At 46.0% G+C, this 26548-nt stretch overlaps 1 protein-coding gene across 1 annotated transcript in view; it reads left to right on the forward strand.

Annotated features, from left to right (window-relative positions):
* INO80C (INO80 complex subunit C) overlaps positions 1-26548 on the forward strand; it is a 52467-nt gene that overhangs the window by 16074 nt on the left and 9845 nt on the right. Inside the window, exons 2-3 of the mRNA XM_082259866.1 lie at positions 6774-6885; positions 20934-21001. Coding sequence (XP_082115992.1) covers positions 6774-6885; positions 20934-21001 — 180 coding nt within the window. The remainder of the gene's footprint in view (positions 1-6773; positions 6886-20933; positions 21002-26548) is intronic.

The following is a 26548-nucleotide window of genomic DNA, read 5'->3' on the forward strand; positions in this document are numbered from 1 at the left end:
TCTGGGACTGTGTTACCCTGCCTGTGTTTCACACTATTGAAATCCCTGTCTCTCTGGCTGCATGCTGTAGGCTGCAAGGAGGGGGGGCTGTGCTGCACTGCCTGTGTCAGTTTGTGTATGTGTGAACGGCTGTGTGCTGTGGGGCATGATTATTATCATGTTTGGGGCACTTTCAGCGTCCGCTGCGGCGGTCCGCCATGTTTTTACATGCTATGCTATGTTTAGTCCACCTCGCTGAGGTGGAGGAGCGGCGGTTTCGGCGCCAAACGGTGCCATTTTGGCAGCGCTCACTCCGGGCGCATGGTATCACTGCGGGCGGCCATTTTCTTGTAGCCTTCCATAGGCTTTCATGGAGCGCCCTGTGTTGCATCGCTTCCTCTCCCTGGGTGCACCGATCGAGGCAGCAGCAGCGATGGTCTCTACAGGTTTTTACCTCCCTATCCCTTTTATCCTTGCCTGTGTTGAGCATTTTTCTCCCGGTGGGGGTAAAAATTGTGCCGGTGTGTGTGTGCGGTGGGCAGCGCTCGCCGCGCTTGTTTAAGGGGCAGTTAACCCTTTATTTTCCGGCTTATCATTGGGGCAATGGATTCTCAGGGAAACGGATTTCCTACCACTTGGTGGGTGACCAAGGGCTGTTTTCCTCCCCAAGGGGGGATTTGGCTGCGGTTGTGTCTAATCTTGCTGCTCAGGTGCTAATGCTTGTGGCTACTCAATCCACACAACGAACCAGAGTTTTCAATCTCCTCTGACCAGAGGGTGCTGGTGATGGGGCTGCTATAGCTGGGGTCTCCTTAGCGGGGTCCCATTCCTCCCTGGGTCTTGTGGGGTCCGGGGTGGAGTCTGAGGTAGAAGGGGTGGATAATTCTCCCCCTGGCTCGCCTGAAGAGCTTGCACTCATGGATGAATTGGTTGCTTCTATCAAGCAAACACTGCGTTTACGGGTTGAACCATGTCCTCCTGCTGCCCTGGCAGCTTATGGGACGCAGAAAGCCGCAAGACATCGCAGGTCTTTCCCTGCACTGATGATTTTCAGCGCGCTGTTAAGAAACAATTGTGCAATATACGTAAGCCTTTTGCTGTACCAAGTAGGTTCAAGCTGCGTTGTCCTGTCACGCCCGCTACTGATGAGCGGTGGTGTGTGCCACCTCAGGTGGATCACGCGGTGGCGGTTTTGAATAGGTCCACTGCGATTCCTGCAGAGGATACCCCGGTGTTCCGGGATGCTACGGGCAGGAGGCTGGAGTCTCTTGCCCGTCATTCTTACTCTATTACGGGTTCTATGCTAAAGGCTCTATTTGCTTCGCTTATGGCAGCCCAGGCTGTCGCGAATTGGACGCAGGTACTCAGGCGCGTCCTGGTGGCTGATTCAGCCTCACCGGCGACATTGGATTTGGTGGATCAAATCCATCAGGGTGTCATGTATTTGTGTGATGCGGACCTGGATATAGTACCGTTGGCTGCACGTGTACACAGTGTGGCGGTATTGTCTCGCCGCCTGGTTTGGTTGAAGTGTTGGTCTGGGGACCAATCTTCGCGCAAGACCTTAGCCAATCTGCCCTATGATGGATCTCGCCTTTTTGGCGAATCCTTGGATGCACTGATAAAGGGGGTCACGGGTGGTGAGGGCACGATCCTGCCCCAATCCCACCAGGCTAAGGCTGCTCATGGTAGGAAGCATGCTTTTTTTCGGCCCTCTCAGGGGTCCTTTCGTGCCTTTCGGTCGCCCTATAGGGGCAAACCATTCATAGGCCAAGGCTCCCCAAAGAAGCCGTGGTCAGGTAAGCATAAGTCCGGCCAGTCCGGATCCGCTGCCCATGACAATGCGGCCTGAAGGGGCGCCCTCACCCAGTTCTGGGGTGGGGGGGACGCTTGCTCGGTTTTTCTTCAACCCTGGTTGGCCCGTGTTCAGGACAGGTGGGTTCAGGAAATCGTTCGTTCTGGTTACAAGATCGAGTTTTCTCTCCCGGCCGGAGAGCAGATTTTTTCCCTCAGGTGGTTCCGATGCCTCATCGGGACAGATTTCGGGGGTTCTCTTCCAATCTGTTCACTGTGCCCAAGGAGGAGGGCAGGGTACATCCAATTCTGGACTTACAGGCTCTGAACCGCTTTGTGCGGGTTCGCAAGTTCCGCATGGAATCCCTGCGGTCGGTGGTGGCTGCCCTGGTTCCGGGGGAATTCATGGCTTCCATCGACTTGAAGGATGCGTGCCTTCACATCCCGTTTTTCGAGGGTCACCAGAGGTGACTTCGATTTGCCATTGCGGAGGATCATTACCAATTCGTGGCGTTACCTTTTGGTCTCGCTTCGGCTCCATGGGTTTTTTCGCCAAGGTGCTTGCACCGGTTTCTGGTTTTGTTGAGAGCCCAGGGCATCTCTGTCCTGGGGTGTCTGGAAGTTATTCTGGTTCGGTCTGCGACCAGCCAGGGTCTGGAGGAGGACCTGTCCTTCACGATGCTGACTCTCAGGAGTTTGATTGGGCGATTGATTTTCCATAGTCGACGCTGTGTCCGTCGATTTGTCTTCCCTACCTGGGAATGATTATGGACTCGATCCGGGCGAAGGTCTTCCTACCGGACGACAAACTCAGGATTCTTCAGGAGAAGTCAGGTCCCTCAGGGACGTTCCGTGCTCGTCACTCCGGACGCGCATGAGATGTCTGGGATTGATGGTCTCGGCTTTCGAGGCGATTCCCTTCGCCCAGTTTCACACGCGGGGTCTCCAAGCGGAGATCCTGTCCAGGTGGGACGGGCGACCGCAATCTCTGGATCCGGATTTCGTTGGGCCATCGCACCAGAAGGGATCTTCTGTGGTGGCTCCAGTCCCCGACGGTGTCAGGGGGCAAGTCTTTTCGTCCTCTCTCATGGACGGTGGTCACCACGGATGCCAGCCTGTCGGGCTGGGGTGGTGTTCTGGGCGTTCTGTCCGCCCAGGGAACTTGGTCGGAGGCGGATTCCTCCCTTCCGGTCAGCATTCTGGAATTGCGTGCGATGAATCTCTGCCTTCAACGTTGGCCGGACAGGCTGCAGGGCTGTCCGGTTCGGGTGCAGACGGACATTGCCACGGCGGTGGCTTACGTCATTCGCCAAGGGGGCACCAAGAGAGCCCGGGTGGCTCAGGAAGTGGCCGACATTCTGTCTTGGTCCGAGACGCATGTCCCGGGGATATCGGCGGTTCACATTCCGGGGGTGGAGAACTGGCGGGCGGATTATCTGATGCCGCCAGTCCCTGGACCAGGGGGAATGGCCCCTCCCTCCGGGTGTTCTCCAGATGTTGTGCGCGAAGTGGGGTCTTCCGGAGGTGGACCTGTTCGCGTCTCGTCTGAACAGCAAGGTGAACAGGTTCGTGGCAAGGCCATGCGGTCCTCGGGCAGACGCGTCAGACGCGTTGGTAGCTCCGTGGCATCAGTACCGACTGATGTATGCGTTTTCACCGTTTCAATTGCTGCCCAGGTTCCTTCGCAGGTTGGTCTCGGAACCAAAACACGGTGATTCTTGTGACACCGGACTGGCCTCGCCGGTCCTGGTATGCAGACCTCGTGCATTTGGCGGTCGACGCCCCGTGACGTCTGCCTCTTCGGGAAGATCTCCGGTCTCAAGGGCTGATATTTCATCCTGCCTTACAGTCGCTGGCTTTGCCGGCCTGGCTGTTGAAACCGAGGTCCGGAGGGATAGGGGTCTCTCCCCTGAGGTCATTCACACTTTGATCGACGCAAGGAATTTTTCCTCGGGGAAGGGCTTTTACCGTATTTCGGAGGCCTATTTTGCCTGGTGTGAGTTCAGGGGGTCTTCACCTCGCCCGTGGTCGGTGTCTGGGGTGTTGTCCTTCCTTCGAAAGGGTGTTGCCAGCGTTTGGCGCTGGCTACGATCAAGGGTCAGGTGTCTGCGATGGCCGTTCTTTTTTCAACGTCCTATGGCATCTATCTCCTTGATTGGCACTTTTGTTCAGGGGCATCTGGTCCCTCCTAGGAGGGTGCCTCTGCCTCCTTGGGACTGGAATCTTGTTCTGTCCGTGTTACAACATGGTCCTTTTTGAACGGATCGGGTAGATCTCGTTGTCTATGTTGTCCTAGAAGGTCATCTCTTTTGGTGGCGATCAATTCGGCTCGCAGAGTGTCGGAGCTGGCAGCTTGTCCTGCCATTGTCCGTATCTGGTCACTCACTTGGTTAAGGTGGTCTTGCGACCTAACCCTTCTTTTTTTCCGAAGTGGGTTTCGGAATTTCACCTCAATGAGGACATTGTCTTGCCTTCGCCTTGCGCGAAGTCTAAACATTCGGAGGAGGTGGTGTTGCACTCCTTGGATGCTGTTCATTGCGATTAGGGTTTACCTAAAATCGTCTGAATCTTTTCAAAAGTCGGATTCTTTGTTTGTCCTTCCGGGGGTCCTCGGAAGGGCGTAGCGGCGTTGGCTTCTGCCGTCGCCAATTGGTTCAGACAGGCCGTTGAACAGGCCTATGCTTTGCGGGGAAAAGTTTCCCCTATGCCTGTGAGGGCGCACTCTACCAGATCTCTGAGTACGTCTTGGGCCTGTCGTCATGGGGCTTCTGTGGCCCAGGTGTGTAGAGTGGCGACTTGGTCGACCGTGCACACCTTCACTCTGTTCCACAGAGTGGATGTTCAAGCATCGGCAGATGCTTCCTTTGGCCGCAAGGTTCTTAGTGCGGCGGTCCCTTAGGGTCCCTGGTTTTGGTCCTTTGGGCTGTTTGGGATTTCTTTGTATCCCTGGTTTATTTGTTTTTTTCCTGGGTTATTGCTCCCGTTGAGCAAATTTTTTCTCGTGTTGCCCAGCTGGTTTCCTTCCTTTGGTAAGGTCACTTTCTTTGATGTGGAGACTGCGTTGCCTTTAGGCGCGGCTGCGTTTCCCACCCCTCACGTTTGCACTGCTTTGGGACGTCCCCATTGTGACAAATATGAAGATGGCGGCGACTGTCGGAGGACTTAAGAGAAAACTGAATTTTTGTAAAATCTTACCTGTAAAATTCCTTTCTCTGAGTCCTCCGACAGTCGCCGCCCCTGCCCCTCTTTTGGGGTTTAGGTACTCTACTGCTATTCCACTGAAACTGAAGCAGGAAACAGGAAGCAGGAGGGTATAGACTGAGGGGACCACCCTCTGGGGTGGGGATATGTTAAAAGCTTTAATATTGACATATTCTGTTGCCTAGCTACTCCTACGGAGCAAAGTCTAATACCCCATTGTGACGAATATGAAGATGGCGGCGACTGTCGGAGGACTCAGAGAAAGGAATTTTACAGGTAAGATTTTACAAAAATTCAGTTTTTCCCACAAACAGAGCTTTCTTTTGGTGGTATTTGATCACATGTGCGATTTTTTTTTTTTTGATCATGCGCTATAAACAAAAAAAGAGCGTCAATTTTGCAAAAATAACAATATTTTTCACATTTTTTTTATATGAAATTCCCCCAAAAAATATAAACTAAATTTTTTAACATTTTAGACCAATTTATTTTATGCTACATATTTTTGGTAAAAAAAATCGCAAAAAGCGTATTTTGATTGGTTTGCGCAAAAGTTATTGCGTTTACTAACTAAGGGAAAGATTTTTGTCATTTTTGTTGTTGTTTTTTAACATGTAATGGCAGCGATCTGCAGTTTTTTTTTTTTTTTTTTTTGCAGGACTGCGACATTGTGGTGGACAGATCGGACCCTTGACTGACATTTTTGACACTTTTGGGGTTACCAGTGACATTACTACAGTAATCAGTGCTATACATATGCACTGTTACTGTAAAATGACACTGGTAGTGAAGGGGTTAACTTTATTTGAGAGGGAGGGGTGGTGTGTGTCCCTAGGGGCGTGATTCTTACTGTGATTGGCTGTGGCTTGAAGTGTAGGAACAGTGATCAACGGTCCTACATAGTAGAACCGTTTGATCACCATTCTTACACAGGGGAGAATGACAGGCGGCTTGTTTACATCAGCCGCCTGCCTTTCTCCCGCTGTCACGGACGATCGCGAGTTCCCGGCGGACATCGGGTCCGCCAGGCACACGCGCGGGGGGTCCGTGACCGTGCGGGAGCACGCCCCCGGCGGCGCGCGCTTGCTCCCCAGAGCCTCACAGGCTAGTGACGTACCCATAAGTCACTTTGCCTGTGAGGGGCTGACCGCCGCAGTATATGTACTTGTGGTGGTCGGCAAGTGGTTAAGGTCCAAGAACAGTTTTTTTTTTTTTAATTCCTTGGTAAGCAGAACAGGTTTTGTATATTTCTTCTTTAGGGCTAGCGGACACCATAATGCAGTGTGGGAAACCCACGTTCAAAATGCACTGCAATTGCGATCTGCAGCAGGTGTCAATAATACGTTCATGACACTCCAAACTCAGGTTACAAAGGCAGTTTGTTTGCCCGCTTATGATTTGATTTCAACCCATGAAATTAATGAATAGGCTCAAATCACACTGCGCAGAACTACATGTGATGTGTAAAGGAATGCACAGCGCATTCCTGTGCGATTCTCATTGTGAACCATCCCTAATTGTTATGCAGACCATTGTTGCTTTTTTTATGTCTCACGTTTGTCAGAAAACCGTTTTCTTTTAAAGGAGCATGCCATGTCTTCAAGTGAAATTGTACCAGGTAGAAGTCTAATGCATTAATTATTAGCTATGCTAATAATCTCTGAATCTCTGTTTTTTTATTTGTTTTTCCATTCTATGTATAACCTGGATTCTGATCTTTAATAATAATAACCCCTTTATGATGGTCCATAACATTAAGTCCAATTGATTTTTGTTTTTACTTTGTTTCTCTTTGGCAGCATTCAGGAATTGGAGGAGCGGCAGCTGGCAAGAAGAACAGGACCTGGAAAAACCTGAAACAGATTCTTGCTTTAGAAAGGGCATTGCCATGGCAACTAAATGATCCAAGCTGTAAGCTGCTTAGCTTGTATTTATAAATAATAAAATTCAACAAATAACTTTCACTGAAACCATGCCGGCTTACATCACTTTCCTCTGCTAGGCATTTGATTGTCTTTAGAGTATAAGCTACATCAGCTTAATATGGAGCAGAAAGGGCTATCTTGTATTTATTTATTTCATGCATTGATTCAGCTTGTAGTCTGCAGCTGAGACTCCAGACACACCAAAAATAAGTCATGGTGTAACAGATTCTTTTTGTAGTATTTTGAAAGATTAAAATAATGTGTGCAGGAATTGTGGTCTCAAGTTGCTACTCTGCAGTTTTTACACACAGTTTGACCACCAGGGAGGGAATTCATGACCGAGCTGCCTCATTACTTAGTGATGTAGCTATATTGACTTTGCAAGAAAGCACAAGTCATGCTATTTGGGTAATTATTAGCTGCATCAAAATGTAAATTATTTAGTATAATTAAAGTAATCATTTAGTATAAATAATAAATACAAAATCAGTGTTTTGTTTACTGTCTACAACCCTATTTCTGAAACACTGGCGACACCTAACATCTTTTTTGCTTTTGTTTATAGAGTATGTGCAAAAAACCTATTCAGCACATCTCCTCTTTACATTTGTCATATTTTATCCCTTAAAAAGTACTGCCAATACAGACAAAATTGTTTTCTCTTACGTCCTCCGACAGTCGCCGCCACTTCATATTCATCACTAATTGGGTAAGTGTATCTCTATGTGGGGACCTGTCTATTGGGTGTCAGTCTGGGACTGTGTGACCCTGCATGTCTGTGTGGCTGCTGAGCTCCCTGTCAGTTCCTGTGTGGAATTCCTGCCTGTGTGTGGGCTGCGAGGGGGGGGGGGGGCTCTCCTGCTCTGCTGAGTGCATACATGAAGCAGTCTGGGTTTGGACATGCTGTGCGGCGATCGCTGCGGCAATCCGCCATGGTGGTGGCCGGTCCTGTGTGGTAAGGCGCCAAACGCCGCCATTTTGGCGGCGATCGATCAGGCCACATGTCGGCGCCATTTTCTATTTGCCTATGAAGTCCTCAGCCGAGCGTTGCCTAGTGTTTTTATCCCTGTGGGGGTCGGTGTATTCAGTGGGTGCGGTGGGCTACGCTCGCCGCGATCTTAAAGGGGCAGTACTCCTTTTTTCCTAATACTACTGGGGCATGGATTCTCAGGATTGCAAGTTTCCTCCCGCCTTGGTGGGGGGCCAAGGGGCTGCTGCTTCCCCCGAGGGGGCTGATCTGGCTACTATTGTGGCAAATTTGGCTGCTCAGGTGCAGATGCTGGTGGCTGATCGATCCACAAAACGGCCCAGAGTGTCTATTTCCTCTGATTCAGAGGGCGATGGGGCTGCTATGGCTGGAGTGCCCTTCTCAGGGTCTCACTCATCTCTAGACCTTGTGGGGTCTGAGGGGGAGGCTGAGGTGGAAGGGGTTGATAATTCTCCCCCTGGCTCGTCTGAAGAGCTTGCACTCATGGATGAGTTGGTTGCTTCTATCAAGCAAACGCTGCATTTGCAGGATGAACCATGTCCTGTTTTGATGTCCTCTTATGGGACGCAAAGGAAACGCAAAACATCGCAGGTTTTTCCTTGCTCTATGGCATTTCAGCGCGCGGTTGATGAGCAATGGCGCAATTTAAAAAAGCCTTTTGCTGTGCCGAGTAGGTTCAAGCTGCGTTATCGATTTACACCCACCACTGATGAGCGCTGGTGTGTGCCGCCTCAGGTGGATCATGCAGTGGCGATTTTAAATAAATCCACTGCGATCCCGGCTGAGGATACCCCGGTGTTCCGGGACCCTACGGACAGGAGATTGGAGTCTCTGGCCCGTCATTCTTATACGGTTGCTGGCTCTATGCTGAAGCCGATTTTTGCTTCCATTATGGCAGCCCAGGCTATTGCGGATTGGACGCAGGTGCTCAGGCGCACCCTGGTGGCTGACTCTGCCCCGCCGACAACTTTGGCTATGGTGGATCAGATTCATCAGGGTGTCATGTATTTGTGTGATGCGGACTTAGATTTGGTCCCTTTGGCTGCGCGTCTTTCAAGTGTGGCGGTATTGAACCGTCGCCTGATATGGCTGAAATGTTGGTCGGTTGACCAATCATCTCGCAAGACTTTAGCTAATTTGCCCTACGCGGGATCTCGCCTTTTTGGCAAATCTTTGGATACTCTGATAAAGGGTATTTCTGGGGGTAAGAGCACTCTCTTGCCCCAGACTCACAAGAATAAGTTTGTTCGTGGTAAGAAGAATGCCTCGTTTAGACCCTCTCAGGGGTCCTTTCGTGCCTTTCGGTCGCACTATAAGGGCAAGCCCTTCAAGGGCCAAGGCTCCCAGAAGAAGCCGTGGACGGGTAAGCAGAAGTCCGGCCAGTCCGGGTCCGCTGCCCATAACAATACGGCCTGAAGGGACGCCCTCACCCAGTTCTGGGGTGGGGGGACGTTTGCTCGGTTTTCTTCAACCCTGGCTGGACCGCATTCGGGACAGGTGGGTTCAGGAAATCGTTCGATCTGGTTACAAGATCGAGTTTCTCTCTCGGCCGGCGGGCAGATTTTTCCCCTCAAACCTTCAGCTGACTCCGGAGCGCTTGCGGGATCTGCACCAGGCAGTGCGGGACCTGCGGGCCCAGGGAGTGGTTGTTCCGGTGCCTCATCTGGACAGATTTCGGGGGTTCTATTCCAATCTGTTCACTGTGCCAAGAAAGGAGGGCAAGGAACGTCCGATTCTGGACTTGAAAGCTCTGAACCACTTTGTGCGGGTTCGCAAGTTTCGTATGGAATCCCTGCGCTCGGTGGTGGCTGCCCTGGTTCCGGGGGAATTCATGGCCTCCATCGATTTGAAGGATGCGTATCTTCACATTCCAATTTTCGAGGGTCACCAGAGGTACCTTCGATTCGCCATTGCGGAGGATCACTACCAATTTGTGGCGTTTCCCTTCGGTCTCGCTTCGGCTCCGCGGGTTTTCACCAAGGTGCTTGCGCCGGTCCTGGCTTTACTGAGAGCCCAGGGCATCTGTCTTGGGGTATCTGGACGATATCTTGATTCGGTCTGCGACCAGTCAGAGCCTGGTGAACGACCTGTCCATCACGATGCAGACTCTGCAGGAGTTCGGTTGGACGATAAATTTCCCAAAGTCAACGTTGTGTCCGTCCGTTCGTCTTCCCTACCTGGGAATGATACTGGACTCTGTTCAAGCGAAGGTCTTCCTGCCGGAAGACAAGCTCCGGACACTTCAGGTCGAGGTCAGGTCCCTCAGGGACAATCAGTGCTCCTCCCTCCGAACGTGTATGAGGTGTCTGGGATTGATGGTCTCGGCTTTCGAGGCGATTCCCTTCGCCCAGTTTCACACACAGGATCTTCAGGCGGAGGTCCTGGCGAAGTGGGACGGGCGTCCGCAATCTCTGGATCTGCGGATTTTGTTGAGCCGCCCGAAGGGGCCTTTTGTGGTGGCTCCAGTCCCCGGCGGTGTCGGGGGGGCAAGTCCTTTCGTCCTTTATCGTGGACGGTGATCACCACGGATGCCAGCCTGTCGGGCTGGGGTGGTGTCCTGGGCGTTCTGTCCGCCCAGGGAACTTGGTCGGGGGAGGAATCCTCCCTTCCGATCAACATTCTGGAATTGCGAGCAATACATCTCTGCCTTCTGCGTTGGACGGACAGACTTCAAGGCTGTCCGGTTCGGGTGCAGACGGACAATGTCACAGCGGTGGCCTACATCAACCACCAAGGGGGCACCAGGAGTGCCCGTGCGGCTCGGGAAGTGGCCAACATTCTGTCTTGGGCCGAGACGCACGTCCCGGCGATAACGGCGGTTCACATTCCGGGAGTGGAGAACTGGCAGGCGGATTATCTGAGTCACCAGACCCTGGACCAGGGAGAATGGTCCCTTCACCCGGATGTCTTTCAGATGCTGTGCGGGAAGTGGGGGTCCCCAGATGTGGACCTGTTCGCGTCTCGTCTAAACAACAAGGTGGAAAGGTTCGTAGCAAGGACGCGCGATCCTCGGGCAGACGCCAGGGTCACACAGTCCCAGACTGACACCCAATAGACAGGTCCCCACATAGAGATACACTTACCCCATTAGTGATGAATATGAAGTGGCAGTGACTGTCGGAGGACTCAGAGAAAGGAATTTTACAGGTAAGATCTTACAAAAATTCCGTTTTTATTCCTTCCAGAAATCAGTTGTGTGCCCACGTTCTCTATACATTGGGGTTGATTTACTGAAGACAAATAGAGTGGTGGTTGCTCCAGAGCTTAGTAAGTGAGGTAAAGCTTCACTTTACAAAGGATACATGCAAGGAAAATTAAAAAACAGCATTTCTGTTTTCACATAACTGGATGATTGAAGTCAGCAATGTTTCCTCTCATGTACTAATCTCTAGAGCAACTGCATTTGCAAAATACAAAGTCTATTTGTCTTTAAAAAAATCAACCCCACTCTCCCTGCTGCACTAAAATCTCAGGCAGTGTTAGCTCTGCCCAATTCTTCTTTCCATTACTGAACACTGTCATCCATGTCAAGTTCTTTTCTGCTGTGCTATAGACCAGCAGAAGAGAATTTAGCATGGATTACAACAATACTTGGGATTTCAGTGTAGCAGAGCAGTGTGTTGTCAGCTCACTACAAGAAGGTATGAACACACTGAATTTCTGGCAGAGCAACAGGTATTTGTATGTTTTTGCAGGATTTTCAAACTGGCAAACCATGGGGAAGAGTGCATGTATTTTAATGTACTGCATATGTTTCCCCACTCATCTTCCAGGACAGTCCATTAGTGTGGCTCCAACCATTTAAAACCAGAAACCCAAGCTCACACACAGTAAATGAACAAGCTCAGACTAGCTGCCTCTGTTCTTTGTGTTTTCTTAGGCCTATCAGCAACAACTATTACCTGGAGGCTGCAGAGTTCCTCAACTGCAGAGATGTATTAGTTGCCAGCAACTAGGTTATACCTATATGTGATAATTTGCATTTGTTTAAATGGTGGCATAGGCATCATTTGCATACATATCTGTAGTTGTTGGGCCTTTCTTGGATAATTCCATCATAAACAATGAGCTCATGTTTCTGCAGTATAGTCTGTCTGTATAATTTGAAAACATAACATTGGCATCAGTTTACTTATGTATTTTTTATTTTGTCTGTATTTATGTTGTATTATTTGATCACAAACATGTACATGGAATAGGTGATTTATGTGCATGACCTCTAGCTGCTAGACTAGTCTATCTCTATGCTGATGATCAGGCCTCATATATGTGAAATTTCAAATTGTCTACTTAGTGGCAGATGCTTAATTGGCATGAATTGCTTCATGATGTGTTAGTCAGTGCTGACTTTATACATTCTGCAATATGTTTTGTCTCTATTTACATACATGTCATTGTGCACTTATACATGTATTATTTTGATTATATTCATATTGTATTGTTCCACCAGGAATGTGTACATAGAATAGTTAGCTCCAGGATAAAACCTCTGGCTGCCAAAGTTTGACTAAGCTATCTTTTATGTTGCGGCTCGAGCCTTAGGCTACGTTCACATCTTGGCGTTGCTATTTACAGGCGTTTTTTAGGTGTTTTTTTTTTAGACTTTTTTATGGGCGTTTTACAGGTGTTTTTGTGCAGGCGTTTTTAGGTTGACATGTGACCAATGAAAAAAATAAAAACGCCTGTAATCTGCCCAAAAAGAAGCTCATGTACTTTTTTGAGCGTTGGGCATTTTGCGTGCCGTCCATTGAGAACGCAGTGTTCATGCACCAACAACATCACTGGCACTGCCAAAGTAAATATTTCCTAAACGGTGCACGTTTGGGAGATATTTACTGTACATAAATGTATTTATGTATATAAATTTGATAGTTTTTGGTTACTATGCCATTGGAAGTTTCTCTTTTTGTTTTCTCATGACACTTGACCCACTACATTGTGCTGAGTGAGGACTCTGACATCTACCTTTGAGTTGATTAACTATAGCTGGTTTGCCGACCATGAGAATGGAAGGCATTTGTAGCTGGTGAGTTTTCATCCATGGAGAGAGGGATCACCTATTGCACATGAGGCAGTGTTTGGAAGGGCAAATTTTGAATATGGAGGACTTCACTTGCTTTATGATTTATAGAGCTTTGGCACAACATCAGCACGAAGAACAGCACTGGGTGTTTCACACTACATGGACTTTTTTTAACATCTAATATCATATATTTAATATCACAACAGTTCTAATGAATATAATTTTTGTTTTTATCACAGCGCTACCTGTTAAGAGTGATACACAGGCACTGTCATATGTTGTATTAAATTGAATGCATGTAAAAGTGCAATGCAGTATACACCATTGTGCAAATGTTTTGGACAGGTGTGAAAAAATGCTTTAAATTAGAATGCTTTCAGAAATAGAAGTGTTACGAAGTTATTTTTGATCAATTAACAAGATGGAAAGTAAATGAACAGAAGATAAATCTTTGGTGTGACCACCCTTTGGCTTCCAAACGGCATAATTTCTTCTAGATACACTTGCACACAATTTTTGAAAGAACTTGGCAAGTAGATTATTCCAAACAACTTGGAGAACTAACCACATATATTTTGTGTATGTAGCCTGCCAGGACATCTTGTTCTTCTTTACACTGGAGATATTTCTTATTGACATTGGCTGTATGTTTTAGGTCGTTGTCTTGCTGCAAAATAATTTTGGGGAAATCGTACATTCCTGACGAAATAGCATGATGGATAAGTATTTGTCTGTACTTCTCAGCATTGAGGGCACCATTGAGGCCACCAAATCTCTAACTCCATTTGCAGAAATGCAGCCCCAAACTTGCAAGGAACCTTTACCATGCTTTGCTGTTGCCTGCATGCACTCATTGTACCACTCTCCAGCCTTTTGGCAAACAAAATGCCTCCTGCTGCAGCCAAATATTTCAGATTTTGACTTATCATTCCAAAGCACCTGCTGCCGTTTTTCTGCACTCCCAGTTCCTATGTTTTCGTGCATAGGTAATTTGCTTAGCCTTGTTTCTACATTAGAAGGATGGCTTTCTGGCCACAATTCTTCAATGAAGACCACTTCTGACCAGACCTCGCTGTACAGTAGATGGTTGTACCTGGGTCCCACTAGTTTCTGCCCATTCTATGCTGATAGCACTGCTGGACATCTTCAGATGTTAAAGGGAAGGAAGCATTATGTATCTTTCATCTGCTGCATTGTTTCCTTGACTGACCATTGCCTCTGCTGTCCTCAACATTGTCAGTTTCTTTGTGCTTCTTCAAAGGAGCTTGAACAGCACTAATGCCCAGCTTAAAAATTTGCCTGGGAGAGACCTTGCTGATGCAGTATGGCTACCTTGTGTCTTGTTGCCGTGCTCAGTCTTGCAATGGGGCTTGATTTACTAAACCTGGAGAGTGCAAAACCTGGTTCAGCTGTGCATTGTAGCCAATGAGCTTCTATCTTCAGATTGTTCAATTAAGCTTTGAAAAAAAAAAAAACCTGGAAGTTGATTGGTTTCTATGCAGTGCTGTACCAAATGTTGCACGCTCCAGTTTTAGTAAATCAACCCCATGTTGTATGACCTGTGACATGAAACTGTCTTCCACAACCTCCCCTTTAATAGCAGAGTTTGGCTGTTCCTCTCTCCATTTTAAGCCTCCTACACACCCATTTCTGTTTCAGATAATGACTATTTAAACCTGTATAAGAAATTGATGATCATTAGTACCTATAATTGGTTAATCGTACATCTGAAATGAATTCCTAACTTTGGGCAAGTGTAAGAATTTATGCTGGATTGAAACCAAAGGGTAGTCCCACCAAATTATTGATTTGATTTAGATTTTTCTTCTGTTCGCTAAGAAGCGGAAGAAATGAGTAACATTTTGTTGAAAATAAAAGCAATAAGCATTTCTCAGAGAGGCTAGTAATTGCAATGGGTACATAGAGGGGTGAGCAGTAATGATGAGAAATTGAATGGAGGAGATACGAGGAAGATAACTAATGATTTGAACAGCAATTTTTAGGACAAACACTTTTCCTGACTATAAGAGATGATGTAGTCCAATGTAGGAGGATAAAATGTGCTAGGTTAGTAGAACAATTGAGGAACAAAATTGTGTTTTGTTTAACATTGATTACTGACAACCTATTAAATGGTATTTCCAATGATTTTTTTCCTTTTAGTTTTGGATAAAACAAAGAGAGGTTAGAATTCCTGCCAGTTTTTTTATTTTCTATGGATGCAAAATGATGAACCTAAGGAGGAGTAGTGTGTAAAGTAAAATTTAATTATGCTGCAAGAAAGGTGGCTAGACTGCCTCACAAAACATTTATACATAACTTATCTTTCTCCCTTTCCACTTTGCAGCAACTTTTTCAATATGACCACCTACCTGTGATGGAAATGGTAGATGACACTGTCTGGTCTTGTCTATGATTATCAGGTTTCTTTTCAGGCACTACCTCTTGCTTTGAAATCAAGCAAATGCACTTAGAATGACCTATACTGAACAAAATTCTAAACGCAACACTTTGTTTTTGCCCCCATATTTCATGAACTGAACTCAAAGATCTAAGAAAACTAGGATTCATCCGTGAAGAGAACACCTCTCCAAAGTGCCAGACGCCATTGAACGTGAGCTTTTGCTCACTCAAGTCGGTTATGATGATGAATTGCAGTCAGATCGAGACCCCGATGAGGACAACCAGCATGCAGATGAGCTTCCCTGAGACGGTTTCTGACAGTTTGTGCAGAAATTCTTTGGTTATGCAAACCGATTGTTGTAGCAGATGGGTGGCTGGTCTCAGACAACCTTGGAGGTGAAGATGCTGGATGTGGAAGTCCTGGGCTGGTGTGGTTACACGTGGTCTGTGGTTGTAAGGCCGGTAGGATGTACTGCCAAATTCTCCGAAACGCCTTTGGGGATGGTTTATGGTAGAGAACTGAACATTCAATTCACGGGCAACAGCTCTGGAGGACATTCCTGCAGTCAGCATGCCAACCGCATGCTCCCTCAAAACTGGTGGCATTGTGCTGTGTGATAAAACTGCACATTTTAGAGTGGCCTTTGATTGTGGCCAGCCTAAGGTACACCTGTGCAATCATCATGCTGTCTAATCAGCATCTTGATATTCCACCCCTGTGAGGTAGATGGATTATCTTGGCAAAGGAGAAGTGCTCACTAATACAGATTTAGACAGATTTGTGAACATCTTTTGAGAGAAATAGGCCTTTTGTGTACATAGAAAAAGTCTTTGAGTTCAGCTCATAAAAAAGGGGGTAAAAATAAAAGTGATGCGTTTTATAATTTTGTTTAGTATTGAAAACAATGACTTGTTCACCATTATTTTTGGAGAAGATCACCACACTAACTTTGTACATACTAGAAAGTGTAATCTAACCTTTCATAGTTGTACAGTACAGAACACAAGATTTTTATTCTTTAACTATTGGGTTATATGCAGCTACCTTCAGGTAATTGAACACAAACAGCTAGCCTCAGTTTTTTTTTTTTCCTTGCTAGTGTTTTTGGATGTGATGGATCTTTTCTCTTTACTTTAGTAAAAATTGCCTCTTTTATGTGACAGTTTTTGCTCTTAAAGATTGTTCTACCAAGATTCATGGCTGCGCTAATTCCTGTGACTTCTTTCTGCAGCTTCTGGATTTGTTGACTCCTCCGTTGACCCTTGGGGGACCATTCCCAGACCCTGCATAAGGAAGATGTGGAGCTGGCTTGTATTATTGTTTCAAGCACTGGATCCTGTGTGGGTTATCACCTTGGCACATGGCTCATTGCATTTAGATAGTTGTAAGGTGCTATACAGATCCAGGGCCATGGTCTTCTAGTAGCAGAGCTCTATCCCTGAAGACACCTTAATGCGTATGCCTGGCAAGGCCAGGAAATGGCTCCTTCAATCCTACCCAAAATGCAAGGCATCACCTGTGGTAAGTGTAGGGATTGTTCCCTTAATCCCTAAATCTGTCCCAGGTTGCTGGCGTTCTTATGCCCTTGGTTGCAGAGAGACGTAGGCTTCAACACTTTTCTGTTTTTCTGTGCAGTCTATTGCATCAGGTGTTACTGTGCAGTCTCATCTTTAGTGGCTTCACTGAACATATGCATGCCATTTTCTTTTTGCACTTCTCTTATTTGGCACGTAAAGCTTCCGGCTCCCTGGTACAGCATAGCAATCTTTGGACATCTGCCTGGGTTCACTAGCCTGGCAGAGAAGGCTTCATCCTTCCCTCTCTACAGCTGAGAAAGACATGACTGGAAGGATCCTCTCCCGAACCACCGGGATTTTCTCTAGAGGCAGAGAAAGTGTATTCTGAACGGTGTTGAATTGAGCCCCTAGATAGACCAGATGTTGAGAGGGCTCCAGATGACTTTTTTGAAGATTCAGCAACCATCCGAACTCCATGAGAGTTGTAGTGACCAGGTCCCTGTGGGACAAAAGTTGATCCCTATCTTGTGACAACAGTAGAAGATCGTCTAAGTAGTGATGTAGACGTACACCCTTTGTTCTAATTAGAGCTACCACTGCTAGAAGGACCTTGGAAAACACCCTTGGGGATGTGGACAGGCCAAAAGGAAGGCAGATGAACTGGAAGTGTTGATGTTCTACCGCGAAACGGAGGTACTTGTGGAAGTTTACTGCTATAGGCACATGGAAATACGCGTCTTTGAGATCTATTGACACTAGCCAGTCTCCTGGAAGTACTGCTTTCTGGATGGTAGATAAGGTCTCCATTTTGAACTTTTCGTTCTTGATGAACCTGTTGAGATAGGTGAGATCTATCACAGGGCGCCAAGATCCATTCTTCTTCTGTACTAGAAAGAGGGGCGAATATACGCCTTGGAATCTTTCCTGCACGGGCACCGGAACTATTGCGCCCTGAGCTACCAAAGTGCTTACATAGTCGAGCAAAACACTTCTTTTCTCGTCCTGAGAAGGCAAGCGAGTGGGAACAAATCTGGACACGGGATCTGTTGAGAAAGTCCATGTGTGTCCTGTGGACACTGTCCTGATGGTCCAGAAGTCTGAGATTGAGGCCGCCCAGACACGCCGAAAGCGGAGCAGGCGTGCCCCCACCTGGCATGTCTGAACGGGCCCAATATCAAAAGGACTTTGAGGTTTCTTGTCCGGAAGGTGCTGAACCTCTGACCGGCTTACGAGAGGATGCTTGGCTGCTTTTCCAATTTCTCCTGTAATCTCGCCCAGGCCTATATGAGCGGGCATCCTTTGATCGCTCTGCAAACTGCTTTCTTGGTTGCTGCTTCTTAGAGCCAAAGAGGCGCCTATCTTGGGGAAGGAGACCTGACTTTCCACCCGTCACTTTAGTAATTGCACTATCCAATTTGTTTCCAAATAAAGAGGAACCTTCAAAAGGGATTTTGCACCAAGCCTGTTTAGAGGCTGGGTCTGCCAGCCAGGGACGCAACCACAGGGCCCGTTTGGCTGTGACAGAAGCCAACATGGATCTGGATAAGAGACGTAACACATCAATGGAAGCTTCTCCAAGAAACACAGAAGCTAACTTCAGTTCCTGAACAGGAGAGTTCTCTACTGCATCTTCAGACACACTTCTTAATTTTAGTTCAACATCAGAAACCCAGGTTTCCATAGCCTTAGACATAGCTGCTAGTGCTAGCACAGGTTTACAAGCCGCACCGGCTGTGATATAAATTCTTTTTAAATCCAGGTCCATCTTCCTATCCAGAGGGTCTTTAAAGGACACCGCATTATCCAGCGGGAGTGTAACATGTTTTGCCAGTCTGGAAACTGCAGCATCAACCAGAGGAGCTGATTCCAGGTGACTGACTTCTTCTGATTTAAAAGGATACAACTTAGACAATTTGGAGGATAAGGAGGTCTTGCTATCCCCTTTACTCCACTCTTCTAGGATGACATCCTTCAATTCTGAAAGGAGCGGAAAGTTTAGCCGCTCTTTCCCCAAATGTTTGAAAAACCTTCTCTGTTTTACTTGTGGGGTACTGGGATCTTCCCATTTCAGACCCTTTTTGACTGCTCTTATGAGAGGTGCAACAAGGGCAAAATCAAAACCCCCAACTGCACCTTCCTCTTCTTCCGAATCGCTCTCTGAGGATTTCCCGGAAGTGAAGCTTGGCTGAGAGGGACCTTGCTCTTCAGGAGCATCAGCAGGAGAGCTGGGAGTAGCGGGCCCAGGTGTGGGACTAGCATTCCACTCTTTCATGGATTGCTGGACAATCCGTTTCACCAGGGATTCCAATCTCTGATCTTCAGACTCTTTCACCAGATGCACGAGCGAAACAGGGCTCGCAAAGGGACTTGTCCTCCGGGACATGCGCCCCACAACCCCAACAGGCTCTCTGGGCCGTATGGCTACTGTGGCGGTGTGTGCGGTGTCTGGAGGAGGAATGTGAGCGTCTCCTCTCATGCCTGCTCCCTGATGGAGACTCATGGCGTCTTGACCTTGAAGATGATTCTCTTTGTGGCCTGACAGGGTCTCTTTCTTGACCAGACCTGGAGGAGCTGGGAGAAAGAGAAATCCAGGGAAACACAGGATTTAGCCATGAATCATGAGCCAGCATCCCTCCCTTCATATCCCTCTAAAATGTACCAGCACTCACCAGTTGTGAGAGGGCTGGCCACAAGAGGGCGGTGAAGCAGGATCCATGTTTCAGGCAAAACCACAAACTCATTAGGAAGTAGAGCATACAGCGGATCACTACAAAGCAATAAGGAACATTCAGGTGTTGTCCTAATATGCATCCAACCGCTCTCTCCCCCCCCCCCCCCTGCACACCGCAAAAGGGTATGCAGCATCCGGTCCCCACATACCTGGTAATCAAATGGACAAGGTACCGGGAAGACGTCGCTATGCCCACAGTGCATTCCCAAATGCTCTGGAGCTGACAGGCGTTTAAATTTTCGCGCCAGGATGACGTCAGCGACGGCCGGCCGTGATCGCAAGTGCGCATGCGCGGACCGGGCCTCGCTTCCAATCTTGGCGAAGATCGCATGCGCAGGCAGCGAGCGGAGCTCCATTACCATACAGCGCATGCGTCCGCCGGACTGAGCGGAGGGGAAGCAGGAAGAAGATGGCTGGAAAGCATGGAGCGTTCCAGCCGCCATTGGGCCACCAGGGATAGCAAAGAAAGATAGTTTTGAGACAAACAAACATCACAAAAACACTGCCATGGAGGAGACAAATCTTCAGACCCTGTCAGGATATCCGTCGGCCATCCGAAGCACCGCACAGTTATAGCCAAAAAGGGGATTTTGAAATGTCACTCACCCGCCCATGGCTGGGCCCTGGACATAGACACCGACTTTTCATTCTGAGGTAAGCCGACCAAATTCCAACAGGAAATAATCCAAATAGTTGGTCCTTGGAGGAGGACAAAAAAGGAACACTGGCTGTGCCTGCAAGCTGAAATTTATAGAGGGGGTCCTATACCATTGGAGAGGAGGCGGGGTTAACCCACACGTAGGCTGCCATAGAGACCGCCAGGAAATTAGGATTTCTCTATCGTTCATTGACGGATGCAGTTCTCTCTGATTCATATCGGTAGGCAGAACATTTTTCTGCCTAGTGTCCTACTCCTGTAAGGGGCAGTATAACTCTACTGATATGAATCCGAGAACAGCATCTGTCAATGAACTTGAGAGAAAAGGATTTTACGGTAAGTCAAAAATCAATTTTTTTGACTGCAAGCAATATCCGTTTCTTGGAGTTCAATCTCTGCATATGATCCATGGTAAAGACTAAAGATCCTGTGTCCTGTATGGTGCTCCAAGAAACTAATTCTAGGGGTAAGTCAAAAATCCAATTTTTTTTTATCCTTTTGCAGGTATAATGTTATCTGAGGCAAGGTGCTGCTACAGGGGATGAAAGGAATGCAAAATTGTGGAGGACACATAAAAGATCACTTGTTGTGTGTGGTCCTATTCTACAGCATGACATTATAGAAATGCACACAAATGCTTTTAAATTATGATGATCTGCTAAATGTATGTTGTATGGTCATGTTAATGTATCTTTCCATTTTTTTAAAATCAGACTTCAATATTGATGCACCACCTTCATGCAAACCTGCAAAGAAGTATTCCGATATATCAGGACTTCCTGTGAGTATAAGTTCCTAGTCTTGAAAACCGAGACAGATTATGTTAGGATGGCACTTTTTATGTAATCAGGAAAGATTTTTTTTTTTTTTTAACTACTATCCACTATTAATGTTGATTTGATATTTTTTCCCTCTTCTTTTGGGGTTACTAGTTGCATATTGATCCTGCCAGTGCTGCTGTTTAGCATTTGGTTCTTACAGAGGGTCAACAGCACTGCTGAACTGCAGTAATATTGTCAACCCCTGATTCATATTTCCTAATCCTATAGAGCAGTGATGTCATTACACCAATGTGTGTGTAGCCTTTCCTTTTACTTTATATCTTTATTTGCTGGGCACAGTCTCCCATTTTTCATCTCTGGAAAGTAGACCATCTTTACTATTTTTCACATGTTTGTAATTTTTCATTTAAAGCTTGGAAGGTAAGTAGCATCCCCCCCCCCCCCCCAACCCAAACCATATATTTTCTGAAATCACAGGGCTTTGTTACTGATTTTCTTTTTTTTTTTTTTTTTTTTTATTCTGAAATGTTTTGCAATACAAATACGCAAAATTCATTATTGGCGCACACAAATACTACATAACTCTCAGAATTTTTACTAAGCTCCGGTTCACACTTGTGCGTGTGCGGGGTTCGCATGTAATGTCGGAGCGCACTGCTCCGACATTACATGCGATCGGCTGTGCGAGTTTAGCCATACAGTTTGTATGGCTAAATTCGCACCGCAGCCACACCAAACACGCACAGGGACCCTTTTTGGCAGCCGCATCAGGATCACACTTGTGCGATCCGATCCTGTGCGAACTGCACGATCGCACTGCGATATGCGATCTAACTGGGGGTGTCGTTAAGATTACATTGACACCCCCAGCGTATCGCATATGGCAGTGTGAACTGCCGGGGGTGCGTGTGCGATGCGGGAACAGGCTGCGGATTCGCAGCCTTCCCGCACTCGCATAAGTGTGAACCGGACCTAAATATAAAGAGTATAACTCTATAGATGTTAATAACAAATATTTGTAAACTTTTTCATTGTAAGGTTTTTGAGAAAAGGTGAACACCGAAGAAAATTAAAACGGTAAATAACTGAATGAAAGTGTATGTATAGCCAAAAAAGCATGGTGGTGGGCTCTGTGCCATATATGGATATGGCTGGCATCTATGTTTTGCTCAGTCATGCACCCCAGGCACTATGACGGAGCTGTCGTAGACCGCCCCTTGTCACTATTTATATTGGGAGCTAGTAAGATGGGCTCCCAATCATGTAACCACTGTAACAGCCAATCACAGTGGTCACATGATCTGAAAGACTAAGAAACCCTTAAAGGACCGGTGGTAAGGGGTTAAGCGAAAAATCTTAAGGCCAGTATCCTACCTTTGCTTTGTGGTACTTCACAATCTGCGGTACAGTGAGTTGTGGTGCCATTTGGTTTTGAATAGGACCTCCACAACACATTAAAGTTAAAAACGTGTTCAAGCACCACAAAGATGTAAATGGACCCTGTGAGTTTTTGCCTGTGTTAGGTTGTGTGGCAGCTGTGCTTGGTAGCCAAAGAGCTTCTAACTTCTGCTTGCTCAATCAAGCTTTGACAAAAAAAACCTGGAAGCTGATTAGTTTCTGTGCAGAGCTGCACCAGATTTTGCACTCTTGAGATTAGTATATCAACTCCAGTGCACCATTATATGAGTAGTAATGCACCAAAACAAAGCAAAAATTGTGTGTACAGGGAAAGGGCGGACTTCCTGTGTAACTTTTTTTTCTTTACATTCCTTTAAACACCTTTACCTTCAGTACTGTCACTCGGGGATAAGCCTTTCGTGACAGGTTTTGTCCTTTATAAGGCATCATGTGTCCGTGTCTCCCCTTTGTGCAAAGGTTTCCCCTTTGGCAATGTATGATGGCTGGAACTTGGATAATAGTCTTAAAACAAGAAGTTGGCAAACTAATGATAATGTAAGGCTCCTGTTTGACTGCAAAATAAGGGTTGCCCATTTGCTTTGTAGCTTGCTATAATTCGCTCCCCAAACCCTGCCCCCCCCCCCCCCCCAAGTTTTTTTCATATTGGTAATTACAAATACGGTTTAAGAAGCAACATACAGTGATTCCTATTCTGACTTGCTATGGGGTATTGTTTGGATTTTACCTATATTATATTGTTTATGAAATTCTAAAGCAAAAATTGGCCACTTTTGGACCTTCCATAAGGTTTATCGAACACTTAAATGGAAGACGGCTATCTACTTTTTATTTTTTCTTCCCAGACTAAGTAAAACATTATTTATGTTAACATTACAAGGTGGCTTTGAAAAGCTCTTGATTTTCCTGATATACAAGCAGAGATGGCAATCAAAACATAGTTTAGTTATGTGGCATAAATTTATTTGAAGGCCATGTATCCTGCTTGTACTGTTTAGACGTTTTAATGAGATGTAAATATAATTTAGCTGAAGCCATATATTTGCAAGTCATACCCTTTGGGAATGAGCCTGTCTGTTTATAGCACAGAGTATTTTATCACCTAGGTTTGCTGTTTCGTAATTATGTAAAACTGTAGTTAGTATTTTAAGTTTTAGTTTATATACACATCATATTTATCTGCTAAATGTTGTTTGTAACTTGTTCATCTTACAGGTGATTTGATAGGGAAATTAGTCATGTTAAGAGTCAGTCTGTCGATACTGTGAGTGTGTGTACATGCTTCGACATTTATTCACTTGTGGCATTCAACTTTTTATCTGCTAAACTGTATTGAGCTGGGAATTTGTAAGCTGATTCTTTTGCAGTTCTTTTTCTACTTTTTTTTTCTATCATTGTGGTTTCCCCTGGCTGCACGTATTAAAAAATAAATAAATACTAACATCTGCTAAAGAAAAATTATTGCTATTAATGAAACAGAATAAATGCAGTTGGTTCTCTGCGGCTTCATATCATTCAGTCTGGAATTCAATAAAGCAGTAACTTCACCTTTCTTGCAGTATGACCCTCTTTAAGATGACCTGCGCCTAATTCATGACAGCCTTGCACCTATTTCAGTAGAAGTACAGACAGATGTGCCAGAATCTGGTAGTTCTTACTACAGCACTTTTAGAGGCTGTTACTATGGCCTCAAAAGATTCTGAAACAATTAAAACTAGTGGTAATTACTTTGTGTGCTGACGGCGAAGGTGTTGTGCGTTAGTTATTTTATTAAAGAAGACTTCTAGGCATCGGCATACATAGTTACTTTGGTCCAGCTTGGACCAATGTAACTATGTATATAAGGAAAAACAGAATTGCTGGAAAGCCAAGCTAGTGTTCACAATAATATTGATTGATAATACCTGCTCACTCTTGTAAAATCTAAATTAAGTCAACAGAGTGATACTCATATGGCAAAGAAGCATATATAGAAAAAGAGAGGACATGCATATCTGGCTGATGCCCTTGGAAGCTTGAACTTACTGAAATAGACACCACTACTTCAGTGATCTCCACTTGCTTCCAGGTCCCATGCCGAGCAAATGCTCTCCTTCATTGTGAACATAGGAGGCTGGCTGTTTGGCACAGTTGCCATTAAGAGAATGCTTAGCAATGTTTGATTGATGCAAAGTGTTTTGTGATTAGATGAGATGGAGAAGCGGGCCAACAAAATCCTGCTCTCTACCTTTCCAATCAGAGAATGTATTCTCTGAATAACGCCTGTTATGAGCAACCAACCTCCTGTGTTCACAGTGCATCAGGCTGGCTGTTTTTTTACAAATTTTCTTTACACATGATTTGGATATTCTTTGCAAAGTGATATTTAACTACATTCACTGAGCTCCAGGGAAAATGTCTCTTGCAAAGAGAAACTTAAAAACAACCTACAGTATTTGTCTTTAGTAAATATATACACCAGTGTTCCAAATTCCTACTTCTTTAGGGTTAGTCCCAGTTTATAGTTCATGAGAAGGGCAGAGGCCATGGTCCTGACTGAGGCATCTGACCAGTGCTGATGACAGCAGCTGTTGTCAGTCATTCTCCGAAGGGTTGCACAGGAGGCATCACCTGTGATGTCACAGACTGACAATGGGCTTGTAGGCACACCATGCATGAGCATGGTATCCTTCAGTTCCCTTTAGAGATAAAAGCACGCAAGATGACAACGCTACCAGAGCTCTGTAGAGTAAGTGGGGATGGGTGGAAAACACTGGCAGGATCACAGTGTTTTCTGTCAGCATTGCCAACTTAAAAGAACTAAAGCCTTCAGTATTGCATTGTGAGGGACAAGTAAAAATCCTTTAGGGAATTTCTGTAATTGACTTCTATTTTAGCCACTTCTCCTCAACATATTTGTATATACGTCTATGGGCGTTGCAGTGATATCAAGATCATGGCTGCAACCATAATCGTGGTATCATTTTTTTAGATCAGATGATGGGCTTTCATGTAAAAGTGATCGGACCAGCTCTACCAGCTTTACAGGCATCAGAATATGGGACCCCCTCCCCCAGTCACCTTTTCTGGGCTCTCCCGTCCCACCAGGCAGCAGGAAACCAATGCAACCTGTCACGTAAGATGCACCAGGGAGAGTGGGAGAAACTTCCATCCATTATTTCCCCCTCTGTGGTGTTAGAAACGGGAAGCAGCAGGGATTTTGTCACTTCAGGTTTTAGTTGGTTTGTTTGTTTACAAGCTGTTACCAGCTTGTAAAGTAGTCAATAAAACAGATTGTGGCGACTTTGCAGGACAGAGAAAAGATCTGGGATCTATTAGACCTCAGACCTCTCCATAAAGAGAACCTGTCATGGCTCATGCTATCACAAGGGATGTTGAGCATTCCTTGTGAAAGCAATAGGGCACAATAAAAAAAAAAAAAAATGAACGCAGAACTTTATCCATAACAACAGTTTGATAACAATTACTGTGTGTTTAATAAAAACCTACTTTCCGCATTAATAATTATGCAACAAAGTTATTGTGTGCTCTAAATCAGTGGTCCTCAACCCTGGTCCTCAGGGCCCACTAACAGGCCAGGTTTGCAAGATAACTGAAATACATCCCAGGTGATATAATTTGCTGCTCAGTGATTGCAGTACTCTAGTCTGCATCTCCCCAAGGTAATACTTAAAATCTGGCCTGTTAGTGGGCCCTGAGGACCGGAGTTGAGGACCACTGCTCTAAATTGTCTCCAGCATTGCTACTGTACTACTACTCCAGCACTTGCTGGAGATTGCCATTTTGTTGAAACCCAGAGCAGTCATTTCCTTATTGGAAGCTCTCCCCTATCCTTGGTTTCAAGAACGTCACTTTTAACCACTTCCATACTGTGCCTATTTTGGCACTCCTACATGTAAAAATCCTCTTTTTTTTTTTTTTTTTTTGCTAAAAAATTACTCAGAACCCCAAACATTATATATGTTTTTCTTTTTAGCAGAGACCCTAGGGAATAAAATGGCGGTCATTGCAACTTTTTATGTTAAACGGTATTTGCGCAGTAATTTTTCAAACGCGTTATTTTTGCAAATAAAAAATTGGTTTCAAAAAGCGAAACACTAAAGTTAGCGCAATTTTTTTATTTTTTTTGT

This window comes from Pelophylax lessonae, assembly GCF_965119305.1.
Source record: "Pelophylax lessonae genome assembly, chromosome: 5".
Classification (NCBI taxonomy): Eukaryota; Metazoa; Chordata; class Amphibia; order Anura; family Ranidae; genus Pelophylax; species Pelophylax lessonae.